Source organism: Oryctolagus cuniculus, chromosome 9 (assembly GCF_051225735.1).
Source record: "Oryctolagus cuniculus isolate XC-2025 breed Fujian yellow rabbit chromosome 9, ASM5122573v1, whole genome shotgun sequence".
NCBI lineage: Eukaryota > Metazoa > Chordata > Mammalia > Lagomorpha > Leporidae > Oryctolagus > Oryctolagus cuniculus.
In genome coordinates this window covers 52,331,409-52,349,041 of record NC_142875.1, presented here as the reverse complement: position 1 = coordinate 52,349,041, position 17,633 = coordinate 52,331,409, and the positions used below count along the sequence as shown (strand labels likewise).

The 17,633-nt window shown below is 38.8% G+C and overlaps 1 protein-coding gene across 3 annotated transcripts in view; it reads left to right on the top strand.

Moving 5' to 3' along the window:
* Nucleotides 1–17,633, top strand: part of TDRD3 (tudor domain containing 3) — a 190,014-nt gene that overhangs the window by 69,576 nt on the left and 102,805 nt on the right. For all 3 annotated transcript variants that reach the window (XR_007920946.3, XM_008260040.5, XM_089303623.1), the window contains exons 4-5: nucleotides 11,299–11,459; nucleotides 15,354–15,495. Coding sequence is in view for 2 of the 3 variants with exons in the window: in XM_008260040.5 (XP_008258262.1) it covers nucleotides 11,299–11,459; nucleotides 15,354–15,495 (303 nt within the window). In the remaining variant the exon portion in view is untranslated. The remainder of the gene's footprint in view (nucleotides 1–11,298; nucleotides 11,460–15,353; nucleotides 15,496–17,633) is intronic.

The following is a 17,633-nucleotide window of genomic DNA, read 5'->3' as shown; positions in this document are numbered from 1 at the left end:
AATTATTTGTAAACTATGCAATTGATAAAGGATTAATAAACAGAATATATAAAGAGATCAAGAATCTCCACAACAACAAAACATACAACCCAGTTAAGGGATGGGCAAAAGACTTAAACAGACATTTCTCAAAAGAGGAAATCCAAATGGCCAACAGACACATGAAAAAATTCTCAGGATCACTAGCCATCAGGGAAATGCAAATCAGAACCATAATGAGGTTTCATCTCACCCCAGTTAGAATGGCTTTTATACAGACATCAATACACAACAAATGCTGGCGAGGATGTGGGGTAAAAGGTACCATAATACACTGTTGTTGGTATTGTAGACTGGTAAAGCCACTTTGGAGGACAGTATGGAGATACCTCAGAAATCTGAATATAGACCAGCCATTTGACCCAGCCATCCCATTCCTGAGAATTTACCTAGGGGAAATGAAATCAGCAAATAAAAGAGTTATCTGCACCCCCTTATTTACTGCAGCTCAATTTACAATAGCTAAGACGTGGAACCAACTTAATTGCCCGTCAACTGAAGACTGGATAAAGAAATTATGGGATATGTACAGTATGGAATACTACACATCAGTAAAACAATGAAATACGATCATTTGCAACAAAATGGATGGATGTGGAAAACATCATACTTAGTGAAATAAGCCAGTCCCAAAGAGACAAATACCATATGTTCTCCCAGATCTGCGAGAATGAATAGAGCACCTAAAACGAAAATGAAGATGTGAAATTGACACTTTGGGAAGGGATGACCTGAGCTGACCTTGTCTTGACTATTGAGGAACAGGTTTTTTTTTTTTTTTTTTTTTGATTTTTAATTTTTCTCCTCATATTATTTGTTGAACTCATTACTTAGCATAGAGTTAATCATGTGTGTAAAGTCAATTGAAGATGGATCTCAGTAAGAAATAAGAGTGGGGATAAGAGAGGCAGGAGGAAGTTTGTAACTATAAAGCTGTGTAGTTCTGCATACATTCCTGCGAACTTACTTCTAAGGGTACAGTTTAAGAACTTGCCATGGGACCCCAAATCCCATTAAGCTGGGTGTTAAAAATATTATCTTAAGTGTTAAAGTGAGCATATAGATAGGATTAAGTGTTAAAGTGACCATATAAATAGGATCAAGTGACAGGTAATTATAATAGAATTAAAAAGGAGAGAATGTTCCAACATGGGAAGCAGTCCACATGCAGACTCATAGAATGACAATTGCTTTAAGTAACACTCTGACCTCAGAATCAGCCCTTAAGGCTTCTTGGTCTGGCTGAAAAGTTTGTGAGAGCATTTCAGGCATGGAAAGCCAAAACACTGTGGCAAAAAATACCCTACATGAAGGATCTTTGTGAGTCAGATCCCAGTGGAAAGAAGTGGCCATCAAAGAAGTATGTACTTTTCTCTAAAGGGAGGAGAGAATTTCTACTTTGCTTATGGCATTGTCTAAATACTGTCAAGAGTTTGTGGATTCAGAAGGCTTCCATAGCCTAGACAGGTCATGTCAAGAGCCTCAGGTGGTCACTGACATCATACATAAGAGTGTTAATTGTTAAATTAACAACAGGAGTCACTGTGCCCTAACTCCCCATGTAGTTCCTCTGTCCTCAAAGAGTTGGATTGTGAGAGTTAATTGTGATACTTGTTCTCAAGTAGTTTTGTGTGTGTATGTGCAAATTGTCGAAATCTTTACTTAGAGTTGGTCTTTTGTGTACAAAGTTAAATTGAAAATGAATCTTAATGTAGAATGGTACTGGGAAGGGGAGAGGGAGGAGGAAGGGGGTGGGAGTGTGAATGGGAGGGCAGGTATGATGGGAAGAATAATTATATTCCTAAAGTTGTGCATATGAAACTTGTATTCCTAAAAAAATAATTAAATAAAAAATTTTTGTGGGTTCTTGCCATCTATTCAGATAAGAATTCTGAATATTGGCTCAAAATAAACCATGCTACATGGTAAGTTTTAACGTTTTATTCAGTGAGAGAAGTGCACAGGAAAGTAAGGCTTTATTTAGGGGAAAAAGAAGTCTAGAAGCTAAGTTGAGTCTATACCAGGCTGGGAGCAGGCTGGGAGCCAGGTGGAGCACACATGTAGGCAGGAAATCAGAAGAGCCAAAAGATGGTACTCCTAAAGAGGTGGGGCAACAAAGGGAGGACCTACTGTGCTCCAGGCCTTTTATTCACTCCCAAAGGTGAGTGGTTACGTAGTTTGATTGGCAGGTGGGCGTACAAGTGAGGTAAGGTAGGGTTGTGAGATCACAAGGGAATATGGTCTTCCAGCTCACAAGTCTAATCAATTTAGTCCTATCTGCCTGCCTATATCAACTGTACCTCCAAAATTTTAAATTTTAGTTTGAAGAGATCTATAATTAGGAACATTTTCTAAGTATTAGTTCATTGATGTAATAGGTGGTAGTCATTGGTTAAGGACCATAAGAGACATTTTGTAATCTACTCTATGGTTTTTGATACATAGATTCAAGAGAAGAGGAGTTCTATGACTTCTTTTGGAAATTTGTTTTCTTGTTTAACAGCACTCATCAGCAAACTTTAATTATATTTTTAACTAAATTTCTTATGCTACACCTTGAATTATAGTCTCTCAGGGAAAATGGAGAACATCTGCTGCCTTCCTTTGTGAATAATTCTTTTTATACTTGAAGACTTGTAAATATCACTGCCATAGGTACCTTTTGCTAAAACCATATATCTTGGTTTCTTTGTTTATTTTCAGTCTCAAGCTTTTCTTTCATCTTCATTGTTCTTCTCACAGTCCTGTCTAGTTTGTTTACATTTCCTTTTTGGGGGATTGTAGTCATAGTTTTCAGATTTCATTGTATACCAGAACTTCTCTGTGGCCTAGTTAAAACACAGATTGCCTGACCACAACCATCTGTCGGGTTCTCTGGGTTTCTGATTTTTTAAAGCCTGGGATGGAGCTTGAAAATTTGCATTTTGAACAAGTTTCCAGGAGATAGGGATTTTGCTGGTCCACAAACACTGGGTTATAAGAAACCCAGACTGTGCAGCGATCTTGAATAAGTCTGATAAGTGAAATAGTTGTCTGTTGGAAAGGAAATCACATTGAAGCAGTGTCTGTACACTCTTGCACTAGTTTATTTAGACAAATCTTGAAGTTTTCTCGACTCTTAGTTTTTATTTTTTCTCCATGTGTCTATAGAGCTTCTGAGAACATGCCTCTGCTACGGGTGTTAGGTATTTCTGTTAGGCCGTCACAAAACACACCAAACACCAGAGTAAGGGAAAGGGTTTATTGGGGAAAAGCCAGCAGGCTGGAGGGAAGGAGTGAAGAAGGAAAAGGAGAATAAGAGAGAAAGAGGAGAGAGGGGAGGAGTGAGGGGAGTGAGAGAGGAGAAGAGGAGGCTAGAGAGAGTGACCAGGAGAGAAGAGAGAAGCCAAGAGAGATGAGAGGAGGAGAGGAGCCAAGAGAGCCAAGTGTTCAGGAACAGGCCCTTTTAAAACTTTGCCAGAGGGGGGGCAGGGAATTAGGAGCAGTGAATCCCATTAGGATGGGGGTGGAGCTTGACACTGGTGGTTGGGCCTTGTGGCTACCTGGCTTTCAGCAATAGCCGTGGGAATCGGGGCATAGGATGTAAATTGGGGTGTAGATCGCGCCATAGATAAAACTGCGCCAGTTTCCTAACAACAGGCTCATAGAATCATGGTGATGAGTGTAAGATTGTCACAAAACACACCAAACACCAGAGTAAGGGAAAGGGTTTATTGGGGAAAACCCAGCAGGCCAGAGGGAAGGGGCAAGGAAGGAAAAGGAGAGAGAAGGAGCGTGTAAGTGACAGAGAGGAGAGGAGCTAGCAAGGAGAGAAGAAATAGCAGAAAGGAGCCAAGAGAGAGAGGGGAGCGAGAGAGAAGCCAAAAGAGAGCAGAGAGACAGAGAGAGAGAGAGAGCGAGAGTGAGCCACATGTTCAGGAATGGGTCCTTTTAAAACTTTGCCGGAGGGCGGTCAGGGAATTAGGAGCAGCAAATCCCATTAGGATGAGGGTAGAGCTTGACACCGGTGGTTGGGCCATGTGGCCACTTGGCTTACAGCAATGGCAACAGGGGCTAGGGCCTAGGATTTAGATCAGGGTGTAGATGGTACCATAGATAAAACTGCACCATTTTCCTAACAATGAGACTCTCTGCTTCCTCTGCTTGTTCAGAGCATTTTTTGATTCTAAAGCTTTTGCATGGTGATCTCTAAGATTTTCTTTTAATGTGGCTAACAATAATAAAAAAAACTTAATAGCTCTGATCTAGGCTATTCTGTGCCAGATTTAACCTTTAAAATGTTCTTAATGTGACTAGTTTATACATAAAACAAATAGATAAAAAATAAGCCCTTTTCACATGAAACAAATTAAGTTGGATGTCTCTTTTTCTACTTTTCCTCTTTTTTTTTTTTTTTAAAGATTTATTCATTTATTTGAAAGGCAGAGTCACAGAGAGGCAGAGACAGATGCAGAGAGCGAAGGGTCTTCCATTTATTGTTTCACTCCCCAAATAACCATAGCAGCTGGAGCTAAGCTGATCTGAAGCCATGAGCCAGGAGCTTCTTCCAGGTCTTCCATGTGGGTGCAGGGGCCCAAGGACTTGGGCCATCTTCCACTGCTTTCCTAGGCACATTAGCAGGGAACTGGATTGGAAATGGAGTAGCCGAGACAAAAATTGACACCTGTATGGGGTGCCAGCATCACAAGTGGTGACTGATATGCCACTGCTCCAGGCCCCTACTCTTCTTCTTTTCTAAAAAATTTATTCATTTTTTACTTGTTTGAAAAGTAGGGAGATAGATAGGCAAAGAGAGATTTTCCATTTGCTGATACACTCCTCAGAACAGTTGGGATGGGCCAGGCTGATATGGGACAAGTCAGGGAGATAGATTAAGTTCATGAACTGAAGACCACACCTTCCCTGTCCCCATGTAATCCCACCTGTTATCCACCCACCTGTCCATCAGACTATTGTTTTTATAGTGAAGAAGACTTAGATAACACCATTTGCAGTATTTGGGAATTTTAGTGGAAAGGGAGAATGGTGAGCTGGCAGATCCGTGATCAGGTAAGAAAAGTTGGTAATTAGAACAGTTAATAGTGGACACATTAAATGTGTACTTTGCTCATATCTGGGGTCCTTAGAGGGCACATATCTGAGTTTTGAAAGTGAAGTCTTCATAATTTGTGTCATCATTATTTTTAGAGAAAGTAGAATGACAAAAAGTACCAGTAATTTTCTTCGTATTTAACATGATAGTTTTGCTCAGTTTCTTTTCTTTTCCCTCCTATTCTCTTAACATTATTTTGCAGCTTCTACATTTTCTTCATAATGTTCCACTCTAACCTTGATGCAGAGGTTTCAGACCACAATTTACAAAGTGGTCAGATTGAAAAGATGACAGTTTCTCCAGGCTTTCTAGCTAAGAAAGGTTTTCCCATGGGCAATGGATGTGTGATTCTTAGGCCATAAAAACTGGAGAGTGGAGGGAGGGTTTGCAGATATTTTTCTCTTTATCATGGCAGATTTTGTGTTTCTTAGATACTGCAGATACAGAGCTTTGGGACACTAGTATCTTATGAGCTCAAAATCATGGGGAGGGGCTGGTGCCTGAAGTGCCAGCATCCCATATGAGCGCTGGCCCGAGACCTGGCTGCTCCACTTCCAATCCAGCTTTCTGCTATGGCCTGGGAAAGCAGTGCAAGGTGGCCCAAGTTCTTGGGCCCCTGCACCTGTGTGGGAGACCCGGAAGAAGCTCCTGGCTCCTGGCTTCAGATTAGCACAGATCTGGCCATTGCGGCCAACTGGGGAGTGAACCAGCGGGATGGAAGACCTCTTTCTCTCTCTCTCTCTGCCTCTCCTTCTCTCTCTGTGTAACTCTGACTTTCAAATAAATAAATAAATCTTTAAAAAAAGTCATGGGGAAAAGTCATCATAAAAAGGAGGGATAATACAAGTGCTTAATACTTTTGTATTCTCTCAGTTTAGCATTTTTGTTGTAGTTATGTCACTGTAGAGAAGAGCCTTAGAAACCATGTGGTTCTTTTCTTCATGCAAGAAAGAATTCAGGTGTGGGACAGAGAGTAAAGTAATAAGATTTTATTGGGGCTAGGGCATCCATCAGAGTGGAAGGGACAGATAGGGAGTGCCCAGTCACTCAGACTGGAAGGGAGTGAGGTTACATGGTTGAATGGAGAGAATATACCTGGGCAGACCAGGTGGGTGGCTCAGCAAAGAGCAGCAAGGTGAGCTGAGCCTGCAGTCTTTGTTTAGACTCCCACTTTTTAAGGGAGTCTGTTTACCCTGTCCTCCTTTTCTTCCAGGACAAATAATGGGGAGCCCTAGCAAAAGGGTTTGTGGGGTGAAAATTAGCAAATTCCTCCCCAGATGTGCTGGCACCCCGGGGCTTCCCTTGGGGTGTCTAAAGGTTTTATTGCCCCATGTTATCAGGTCAGGTAGCTCATTTGGTCCTGAGAAGAGAGAATTCTCCTGGGAGCTTTCCTTGGGAGAAGGGCTGGGACCACCTGGAGGGTTATCAGGGTCTGATCAGGACTTTGAAATGCAAAATACTGGGCTTCTGGGGCTTCCAAAGCAGATGCTGGTTTCTGCAGGCCCTTTTCACAAAAATAAGCTAATTTTTAGCTTCTTACGTAGCTGTTATTTGTATAGCTTTTAAAACCAAAGTACAAAAGTTAAATTATAAAACACAGGTTAATGTAAAAACAAGTTGCTGTAAATTCAGCAATGTGAGGATTGTGTGTATTGCTGTAGAAACATAGGATGCAAGGTTTTCAGTTCTGGGTTTATTTTTCCTACCTTAATTCCAGCACTGATGGGTTGTGTATCTTTTATAAACACAAAACTGATTAAGATCTAATTTTTCCAAGCAGAAGTAACCATCTCAAAACCTTAGCAGTACTGACATCAGCCACAAGATGGCTTTACTGCCTTAAAATTCGAAATGAATGCACTCACTCCCTTGAAAACAGTCTGGAAACTGGATGTTTTTAAAAAGAAAAATAATTGAAAAAATTTTATGTTTTAATTTAAAGAAGATTGCATCTTATTTACCATATGTTAATTTAGTCTATGCTAAATGATGCAATTTATTAGTGTTCCTTTTAGGGCATATGTTAAAATGCAAGATGGATTTTCATTGTCAGAAAAATAAATTACTGAAACTCTGATTTTATGCTTTATTTACAAGTGCTTGTTGCTTTTTAGAAATTATTAATAGGATTTCTGCTGAGTTTAAGAAAGACGAGACAGTGGATGTGAGTTCTTTCTCTTCATCTGTTACTTGGCCTTTTAAATAAATAAATATTTTAAAAAATTTTATAAAGGACTGTTACTGGAGAACTGCAGGGTCCTTGTTTTCGCACAAGAAAGAATTCAGGCATGAGACAGAGAGTAAGTAGAAAGCAAATAGCAAGGTTTATTAGGGTAGGGACATCCGTAAGAACGGATGGGCACCTCTCCAGACAGAACCTGAGAGAGAGTGCCCAGTTGCTCAGACTGGGAGAGAGCGAGGTTACAAGGTTGAGTGGAGAGAATACACCTGGGCAGGTCAGGCGGGCGGCTCAGCAGAGAGGCAGGGGGCTGAGTGCACAGTCCAGTTGAGGCCGAGGGTTTTTAAGGGGATGTGGCCCCTTCTCCTGGAAAAAAGGACTTTTTGGATGTAAATACCAAAAATTCCTTTCTAAGTTTTCCCCCTGAAGTTATCAGACAGGGAAAGCCTGGCTGGCGTCACCCTGCCTTAGAGGAGCCTTAGAGGAAGGATGGTTATCCAGTAGAAGGGGCAAAAGGGGCAGGGCATTTGAAGTGCAGATACTGGGCTGCACCTGGAAGGTTATCTGGATAACTTTGAGATGCAGATGCTGGACCTAGATGTCAGCTCCTTAGGCCTTTGTCACACACACACACATAAGCTCATTTCTAACTTCCTACCTAACAGGACTACATAAAACAATATATGTTATATGCTCTAACAATTTTTATATTCTCTCTATATTAACTTCCACAAATAAGAGAAAACATGTAATATTTGTCCTTCTGGGTCTGGCTTATTTTACTTAGCATAACGATCACCAGTTTTATTTGTTTTGTTGCAGATGTCAGGATTTCTATCCTTTTTATAGTTGAGTAATATTCTATCATATGCAGTTATACCATGAATGTGACAATATCCTTTCTTTTGCTCTTTTATGATCATTGTCACGAATCCCACATTTTGTGATACAGTATCCTGTTTTCAAGAAAAAAGTTACATATTTGTAAATAATATCTGTGTGTGAATTGAATATGATAAAATGTTGAAAAATTTTAAATGTTAAAAAATTTACGAAAGGAATGTGAAGCATAGGCCAATACTTAAGCATATTCTTCCTAGTCTGAAAAAGCATTCCGTAAGTGGGTTCATTAGTTAGCTTTGGGTACTGTAACAAATTATCACAAACTTGGTGGTTTAAAACAATGGAAATTTGTTTTCTTCCATTTCAATAGGCCAAATGTCTAAAATCAAAGGTGTCAGCAGATTCTTTTAGGAGTCTCTTAGTAGGAATCTGTTTGTGCTTCTTTTGTAACTTTCGGTGCAGTAAGCAGTCCTTGACCTTTCTTGTCTTGTAGATGCGTAACTTCAATTTCTTTCTCTTTTTACCTGGTCTGTATACTTCATTTCTGTTTGTTTCCCCTTCTTCCTAATGATACTCATCTTTGAATTTAGGACCCACACTCCTTCAAGATGTTTCCATCTTAAAGATCTTTACCTTGCATTTGAAAATACCCTTTTCCCAAATGGGAAACTATCTTCTGAGTTTACCTGTCTTTTGGAAGCAACAACTATTCAATCCATTAACAGTGGTGCAGAGACCAGGAGTTGGATTAATTATGTGGACTTGCTGCTTGCTATAATGTCAGGAGTTGGGGGCAGGTGTTCCTGTCATTCTTCAGCTTTTTCTTTTCATTTTCAACTAGATGTAGGAGATCAGCAAAATAGTCCTACTCTTACCTTTGTTTTCCTCAATTACATTATCTTCAATTTCTGTTTCTTTGGCAGTATCTTTTTTTTTTTTTTTTTTTTAAGATTTACTTATTTATTTGAAAGGCAGAGAGAGAGAGAGAGAGCGCGCGAGAGAGAGCGAGGTCTTCCATCCACTGCTTCACTCCTCAAATGGCTGCAATGGCTGGAACTGAAATGATCCAAAGCTAGGAACCAGGAGCTTCTTCCAGTCTCCCATGCAGGTGCAGGGGCCCAAGCACTTGGGCCATCTTCCACTGCTTTCCCAGGCCAGAGCAGAGAGCTGGATCAGAAGTAGAATAGCCGGGACTTGAACCGGTGCCCTTATGGGATGCTGGCAATGCAGGCGGCATCATTACTTGCTATGCCACAATGCAGGCCCCAAGGCAGTATGTTTTAAAGTGACCTGTTCATTTTGTGAGTATTAGTGTTTAAAACTATCTAATATAATGTATTTATCCAATTTACAGTGCATAAATAAAATGCAGTTTGCCACCATACATCAAAAGCAAGCTGCTGAAGGTGCCATGTCAACATTCATGGGGTGTAGCACTCCTGTTGTTTCACAGAGATGGTTTGTGACCTCCATTTCATATGGATTGAATAAGGGTACCCTTGTCACTCTGGATATCAAATATTTATAAAGTTTAATATCTTTATTGTTAAAAATTAAATAGAAACCCATGTTTCTGTCTCATACTTTGATAGGAGCTCAGTCCCTGGAATGCATGAATCTCACTTAGGAACATGTAAGACTAGGTCATCACTATTTGTCTGGTGGACTTTTTTCAGTGATATAAATAGTTTCTGTGCTTTCTAGATACAGAACACTTGAACTATTGCTAGTGCAACTGAACAACTGAATTTTAGTATCATTTAATTTTAATTAATTTAAATACAAATTTGAATAGCCACATGTGGCTGAAGGACCATATTGGATAGTGTAGGCAAGATGTTTGTCAGTGTCCAGGCTTAAAATATTAGGAGCCCTAAAATAATGAGAACGGTAAACAGTATAAACACTATAACTGGTCTATGATTTAATTTCAATAACTGTGTTTTGATGCTATTCACAAAACCCAAAGAAAAAGTTCTTCCTGAATTCAGTGGTTTTCTATATCTGTTAAGGGTTTGGCACTTGTTTCATCTTGAAATTAACTTTTTCCTAATGGGTAATTAGATGAAATTTCAGAATTTTTTTCTGATTATATTCACTAGAACTAAATTTATAACAATTATTCTTTTGTAGGCAAACTACTGGTAAGTATGGAGTAGAAAAAATTTAAATTAGTGAACATGCTAGCATGGAAAATTAAGTGTAAGTATTTGCTAATCATTAACATTTTTCTTTGCTGAAAGTATAAATTAAATATGCACACAAATATTTTATTTAAAAGACTGTTTATTAAAAATAAATTATTTTTCCCATACATTATGATACTAAAGATATATTTTATTATGTAGAAATTATAACTTTGTTAAATTTAGTTTTCAGCATATAAGCAGATTTTACTGTCATTTCCCAACTTCATAGGCATTAACTTTGTAGCTGGTATATTGATTTCATTTTTGTCTTTGATTGAAATTTGCCTTGAAGAACAATTCTCCTCACTGCCAACACATATAATTCAGCAATAGATTTAATATGATTTAAGAAAGAAAATATCAAGTACAACTTACGCTTCTTGAAATTTATGTAGTTTTAAGGTTTTGGAGCTTTGTATTCTTCATTTGTACCAGAAGAGGGTGCAGTTTAAATTTGATGATTTTGAGCAGAAAGCATTCCTTTTAACTACTGCCGTAAAGTTGATGTACCTTTAAAAATTGCCAAGTTCTTTATTTTCTTAACATCCCTTGGTATAGGTGGGTGTAGAAATAGGATGAATGTGAATAGTTCAGAGCACATAAAGAAAAAAAGCAATACTTAATTTGTTTTTCATTCCAGTAAGATAACTTGTTTTGCTAGGGTTTTCTTTGCTTCTTACTGCCTGAAAATTAATTCAGAGTTTTAAAAAGAAATTGTTCTTCAGGGGACTCTAAATATTTTTGTAATCTTTAAATACCTCCATCCAAAAAAAACCCACATGATATATATGATAGAACTTTACAAGTTTATGGGTGAAGTTTTTGAAGACTTCTTTAACTAACTTTAGTTTTGAACTTAATTGAAATTATTATTATAAATAGTAAAGTATAACCATCAAAGTACAGAAATGCAACCATGATTAGAGAGTGATTTTTGTTCATTTGTGTTTTGACAGCTTGAAGGTCCATGTGTTTTGCAAATTCAAAAAATTCGCAATGTTGCTGCACCAAAGGACAACGAAGAGTCTCAGGCTGCACCCAGGATGCTGCGCTTGCAGATGACAGATGGTCATATAAGTTGCACAGCAGTGGAATTTAGTTATATGTCAAAAATAAGGTACTTGGGGCTTTATTTCGTCTATTTTGTTATAGAGTGTATGGAAGTGCTATTTAATATATATTGTATTTTATGAAGTTTGGAAAGAAGGAAGGAACTCTTAAGTATATGTTATGATCTTTCAGAAGAAGTTAGATCTTTGTATTTCAGCCTTATATGTATGGGAGAAAAAGCTAAGAATGGAGTTAGTTGCTCTTTAATTCAATGTTAACTGTAAAACCAGGAGAGTAAGTTATTCTTGCTTGAAAAGCAATCTTAAATTTTATCATTCAGTTGTTCAGAACAAAGAATATTTCTTCAAATATGTTGATTTCTTCCTTAATAGTTAGCTTAGTAAATAACTGTGTGTATAATAGTGTAATGTTTTAACAATGTTTTTTAAGATTTATTTATTTGAAAGGCAGAGTTATAGAGGCAGCGGGAGGGAGACAGAGACAGAGACAGAGACAGAGATAGATCTTCAATCTGCTTGTTCACTCCCCAAATTGCTGCAGTGGCCGGAGCTGTGCAAATCCGAAGCCAGGAACCAGCAGCTTCTTCCAGGTTTTCTATGTGGGTGCAGGGGCCCAAGGAGCTGGACCATCTTCCACTGCTTTCCCACGTGCATTAGCAGGGATCTGGATTGGAAGTGGAGCAGTCAGGACTTGCCAGCACTGCAGGCAGTGGCTTTTCCTGCTATGCCAGAGCCCTGGCCCCAGGGTAATGGGTTTCTTTAGGAAATGATTGGAATCAGGGAGATTCACATGCCACCCTAAGACAAAGAGTCCCTAAGGACTGAATTTGCAAATACTTCTTTGACTATTTTTATGAGATGCATTGAGAATCCTGCCTTTTTGTGTTGAGAAATGCAGTGAGAAGGAGGGAATCTGTTACCTTTATCCTTAGTTTCCTCATTAGGCCAGTTTGAACACTATATTTTGAAGTGGAAAATCTCACTGGACAATTGCAAACCCCTCTTATTAACCTCTCCTTCTTCTAAGTTATTTTATATGCTCATATTTGCTACTCTGTGTCCTATGAACTTTTTTTTGCTGAATATGTGCTCCCAGATCATACTTTTCTCCTGAACAAGTAAGTATTTATCAAGTATCAGCATCCTTTGTGTCCCAGCTTCTTTCTGCAATGCTGGGAGAACAAATATAAATATAGTTGAGCTTTTGCCAAACCAATGGCTCATATGCTAATGAGGTAAGCTTTAGGCATACAGTTATTATAGTAAATATACCAGGGGAAGGACCAGTAGTCTAACGAGGACTGGGACTTAAATATGAGCAGGAATGTTGAAAAAGATGGAAGAGGGAGTTGCACATGCAGAGACAAGGTCCTGATAACAGAAGTGAGAAGTCCCCATTTAGATGCGCTTAGGTGGTATATGGGAGGAAACGTACAGGTTGAGGCCTTGTTTTCATCCTCAGTGATTCTCCTCTCCCCCTTTCTGGTAAGGGAGGCCCCTTCTCTGAAGTTGCAGTATATGTTTGTCTACAATGTTGATTTTCTTTTATTAAGAGGGTTTATTGACTTTGTGATTCTGTTGTCTTCTTTTTGAGGGGGAGAAGGCTTCCTCTTTTTGGGGAAGAACAGTCCTTCCTATTGGACCCTCTTCAAGGGAGTTCAGAGGTGACTCAAGAGGAAGGCTGCCCATAGAATGACTCTTTCTATGATTGCATAGCTGTGTTTTTCTCTGAGGGGAATGAAAACACAAAGTCAGCCTGAGGGGAGTGTTCTGCCCATTATGGGCTACTGTCCCCTTTTGCTGAATCTTTTGCAGTTTGATAATTGAAAACATTATTATCCCATTCTCATGCACTCATCATCCAAGCAGCATGTCTCCTTTTGGTGACATAAGAATGACAGCTTCCAAAAATGTTATTGTATGTGACCAATGTGGAAGCCTGTTTTCAGCTCGATTTGATCAATCATTACCTGAGAAGGAAGGTGAAAAAACTCCGTGCTGGTAGGGATGTGTTGCCTCAAATGGTCATCATGTTTCTCTGGGACACTTCTTTGCACTCTTCTGTTCAGCCTCTTGCCTCACAAACCATTGAATTTTGTTTTGTTTGTTAATTGTGGTGAAGAAAGAGTAAAGGTACCTTGGGATGCCAGCAAAAACAGCAATTAACCAAAATATGTTCTCTGAATAGGAGTTAATTATGATCCTGAGGGCAGTGCAGTAGCAATTATGTTAAAATTTTACCCCCTATTGTCCTTTTGCATGGGAATAGATCTGTCTTCTGGTGGGACTCTGTCAGTTGTCTTAACAGTATTCTAGGTCCATCCTCTAATATATTGACTTTTAGGAAGAGTTTGGGATGGTGTATTCATTTAATGCAAAAATTCATTTCTCATCTGCTCCCAGATGAGGTTTTAGTTTTAAAGTTACCATATTTTAAATGCCTCTAATTTTTATCTGATTTTAAGGTCTTACGTACTTCTTCATATTGCTAGTTTATTGTGTTCTTACATTTTCATTACATTTTCTGATTTGTGAGGATTATTAAAAAGTGGTTTTGAGAACACAGACACAGGTTTTAGGTAAATGTTACAATTCACTAATAACTTCTTTATAGGCAAAGAATGTAGCAGCCTAGGATCCTTGGTGTTGATCTTTTTTATTTATACTTAAATGGTGACTATAGGGTTATAAAAACTGGGTTTGCTGATTACCTAGAAATGGGAAAAACTTATTCACTTAATGTAACAGTATTCATTATTGCTAATGTTGCAGTCTGATTGCTTTGTTCTAATTCTACTACATATATCACCATGCAACTCTCTTCTTAGGTGTTAGATTAGAAAGGTTGTTCAGGACCATTTGTTTTTTAAGTTGTGATAACCAAGAATGTTAAACTTGGGGTCTGCAGATAATTTCTAATGGCTTTATTATCATTAATATATAAAAATTATATAACTGTAAGGTATGCCAAATAATTTTTAATATATAATCTTTCTCTGTGTAGGGTCTTGACAAAGTAAAAAAAGGCATACTCTATTTCTTCTTGTTAATAACTATTTTATTAATGATCTTTCTAGAGAAAAATCTAGTGATATAAACATTTGCTGATTTGCTGCTGCTTATATCAGGACATTGTTGATTTCATGAGTTTCAAAAACACAGACAATATGATGTTATATCAGAAATATGTCTGGAGTACTTTAACCCTTGTTGTGTGTGGGAAAAGCTTGTTATATATGCTTCTACTTTAGAGCAGACCTTTGTGATAACAAGAATTGGTTCCCTTGTTTCCTTTACTAAAATGTTGGTAGGAGGATGAACATCTTGTCTCCTGTTCTTCTAAAAGGAGTTGTGGTCTGTTAGTATTAGCCTATGATAGGAAAATTCTTTTAAATAAGTATTTAAACAGTAAACAGTATGAAGTTAGTGTGTAAAAAATCCTTTAAAAGTTATTGTATGAATGACTCACATTTGGTTATAACATAAAACATTATTTTATAAGGATTCCTGTACTTTATATAGATATTGGATTTCTAGGATTATTAGTGATTATGCTTTTTCCATATTGAAATTTAATTTTATAGCATGGTATATATTTATAGTGCACAGCTAAAGCTAAGAGAATAAAATGGTAAATCTTATATTTGTGTAACATGGTGTGAGCAAGTATTTTCATATCTTTTATTTTGTTTACCACAACATTGTATGGTGTGATTATTGCTACCCACGTTTTTGTCATTAAGCTAGAAAATGACTGTCTTGTTCTTGGTTTTCTGACTTCTTCCCTGGTGTTCTAGTCAGTCTGTATGGCCACTCTCTTTGAAAAACAGTTTTGCTGTCAGTGACCTGTGAAGAGTTTGATTAGGTTGTAATATGAGACTGAATTCCAGTTTGGGGGAGGAGCGTCTCTGTATTTCTAATTTTTTTTTTCTTTGCTGTAGCCTGAACACACCACCTGGAACTAAAGTTAAGCTCTCTGGTGTTGTTGACATAAAAAATGGCTTCCTGCTCTTGGATGACTCTAACACCACAGTTCTTGGCGGTGAAGTGGAACACCTTATTGAGAAATGGGAGTTACAGAGAGTAAGTGCAAACGGAGCAGAATGTCTTGAACTTTCAAAACACTATACTTTGTTATATTATTTGATCTTAAGCAACTCCTCCCATAATGAGTAGTAAAATTTGTCCTTTGGGTCAGGGTGGAATATCATGATCTTTAGAGAAATTGTATACCTTTATGTAAGTATATTGTTCCTCAAAAGCAAATAAAATGTTTCATTATTTGTTACATTTTATTACATATGTATATTTAAAGATTTATTTTTTTACTTTCTATTTATACAAACATTTCATATATTTAATATATACAGTTTTTTTTTGAAAGATTTATTTATTTATTTGAAAGTCAGAAGTTACACAGAGGGCCGGTGGTGTGGCCTATTAGTTTAATCCACTGCCTGTGGCGCCGGAATCCCATGTGGGCACCGGTTCTAGTCCTGGTTACTCCTCTTCCAATCCAGCTCTCTGCTGTGGCCTGGGAAAGCAGTAGAGGATGGCTCAAATCCTTGGGCCCATGCACCTGTGTGGGAGACAGGAGGAAGCTCCAGGCTACTGGCTTCAGATTGGCGCAACTCTGGCCATTGCAGCCATTTGGGGAGTGAACCAGCAGATGGAAGACCTTTCTCTCTGTCTCTTCCTCTCACCGTCTGTAACTCTGCAGAAAGTAACTCTACATCAGCCAGAGCTGTGCCTATCCAAAGCCAGGAGCTTCTTCTGGATCTCCCACGCAGGTGCAGGGGCCCAAGGCTAGGGCCATCTTCTAATACTTTTCTAGGCCATAGCAGAGAGCTGGATCAGAAGTGGAGTAGCTGAGATTCAAACCAGCGCCCATTTGGGATGCCGGCACTGCAGGCAGTAGTTTAATCGGCTGTGCCACAGTGCCAGCCCCATATATATAGTTTTAAGAGCATAATGATACTTATCCCATACCTTTCTTCCCTCCCTCAATCACACCCTCCCTCCACTCTTTCATTTTTTTTTTAGGCTTACTTATTTATTTGAAAGGCAGAGTTCCAGAGAGAAATCTTCCATCCTCTGGCTCACTCTCCAAATGGCTACAATGGCCAGGGCTGGCCCAGGCCAAAGCCAAGGAGCCTGGAACTCCATCCAGATCTTCCACCTCGGTGGCAGAGGCCCAAGTACTCAGGCCATCTTTTGCTGTATTCCCAGATGAATTAGGCAGAGAGCTGGATCAGAAGTGGTGCAGCCAGGACTCAAACTGGCAGTTATATGGGATGCTGACATCACAGGTGGTGGCTTAACCTGCTGTGTCACAACACTGGTCCCCGTATTTTATTTTATTTTAATTTTTAATTTTTTTGACAGGCAGAGTTAGAGAGACAGAGAGAAAGGTCTTCCTTTTCCGTTGGTTCACCCGCCAAATGGCTGCTATGGTCGGCGTGCTGTGCCGATCCGAAGCCAGGAGCCAAGTGCTTCCTCCTGGTGTCCCATGCGGGTGCAGGGCCCAAGCACTTTGGTCCCTGTGTTTTAAAAACTCGTTCTTTAGAGACAAGTTTCAAAACTGCCAAGAGAGCAGTTAGCAACCATATATATTATCTCTGTGTTTACCTCTTTCTGCAAAGAGCAGAAGTGTTTGTGCATATATATATGTGAATATAGTACATATATATATTTGTCCCATCTGTGCGTGCACATGCAAATGAAAACAAGTTAGAATATTACTAGACTAAAAGGGTTCTTGTATTTGACTTCCTAGTTGTGTTAGTTGAGGTTTCCCCCCATTTATATTAACAATATTTTCATCTTCCCAGTTATACAGTTTATGTCGTAATCGTTCCTACTCTTTGCTTCCAGCAATCAGTTCTTCTGATCCACTACAACGAAATATCATATCAGAGGCAGATTGTTGTGGTACTGTGGGTTAAGCTACTGCTTGATACACCCACATCCAGTAACAGAGTGGTGGTTCTGATTCAGCTTCCTGCTAATACAATTTGGGAGGCAGCAAGTGATGACAGCTCAAGTGGTTGGGCTCGTGGATTCATCCTCGCTCACCTGTGGCTTTTTAGGCATTTGGGAAATGAGCAAGGGGATGAAAGATTTCACTCTGCTTTTCAAGTAGGTGAAAATTAATAATCATTAAAAGAAAATCTGTCAGTCCCTAACTCCCCAGTTCTTTTTGTGATACTGTAGTTTAGGTC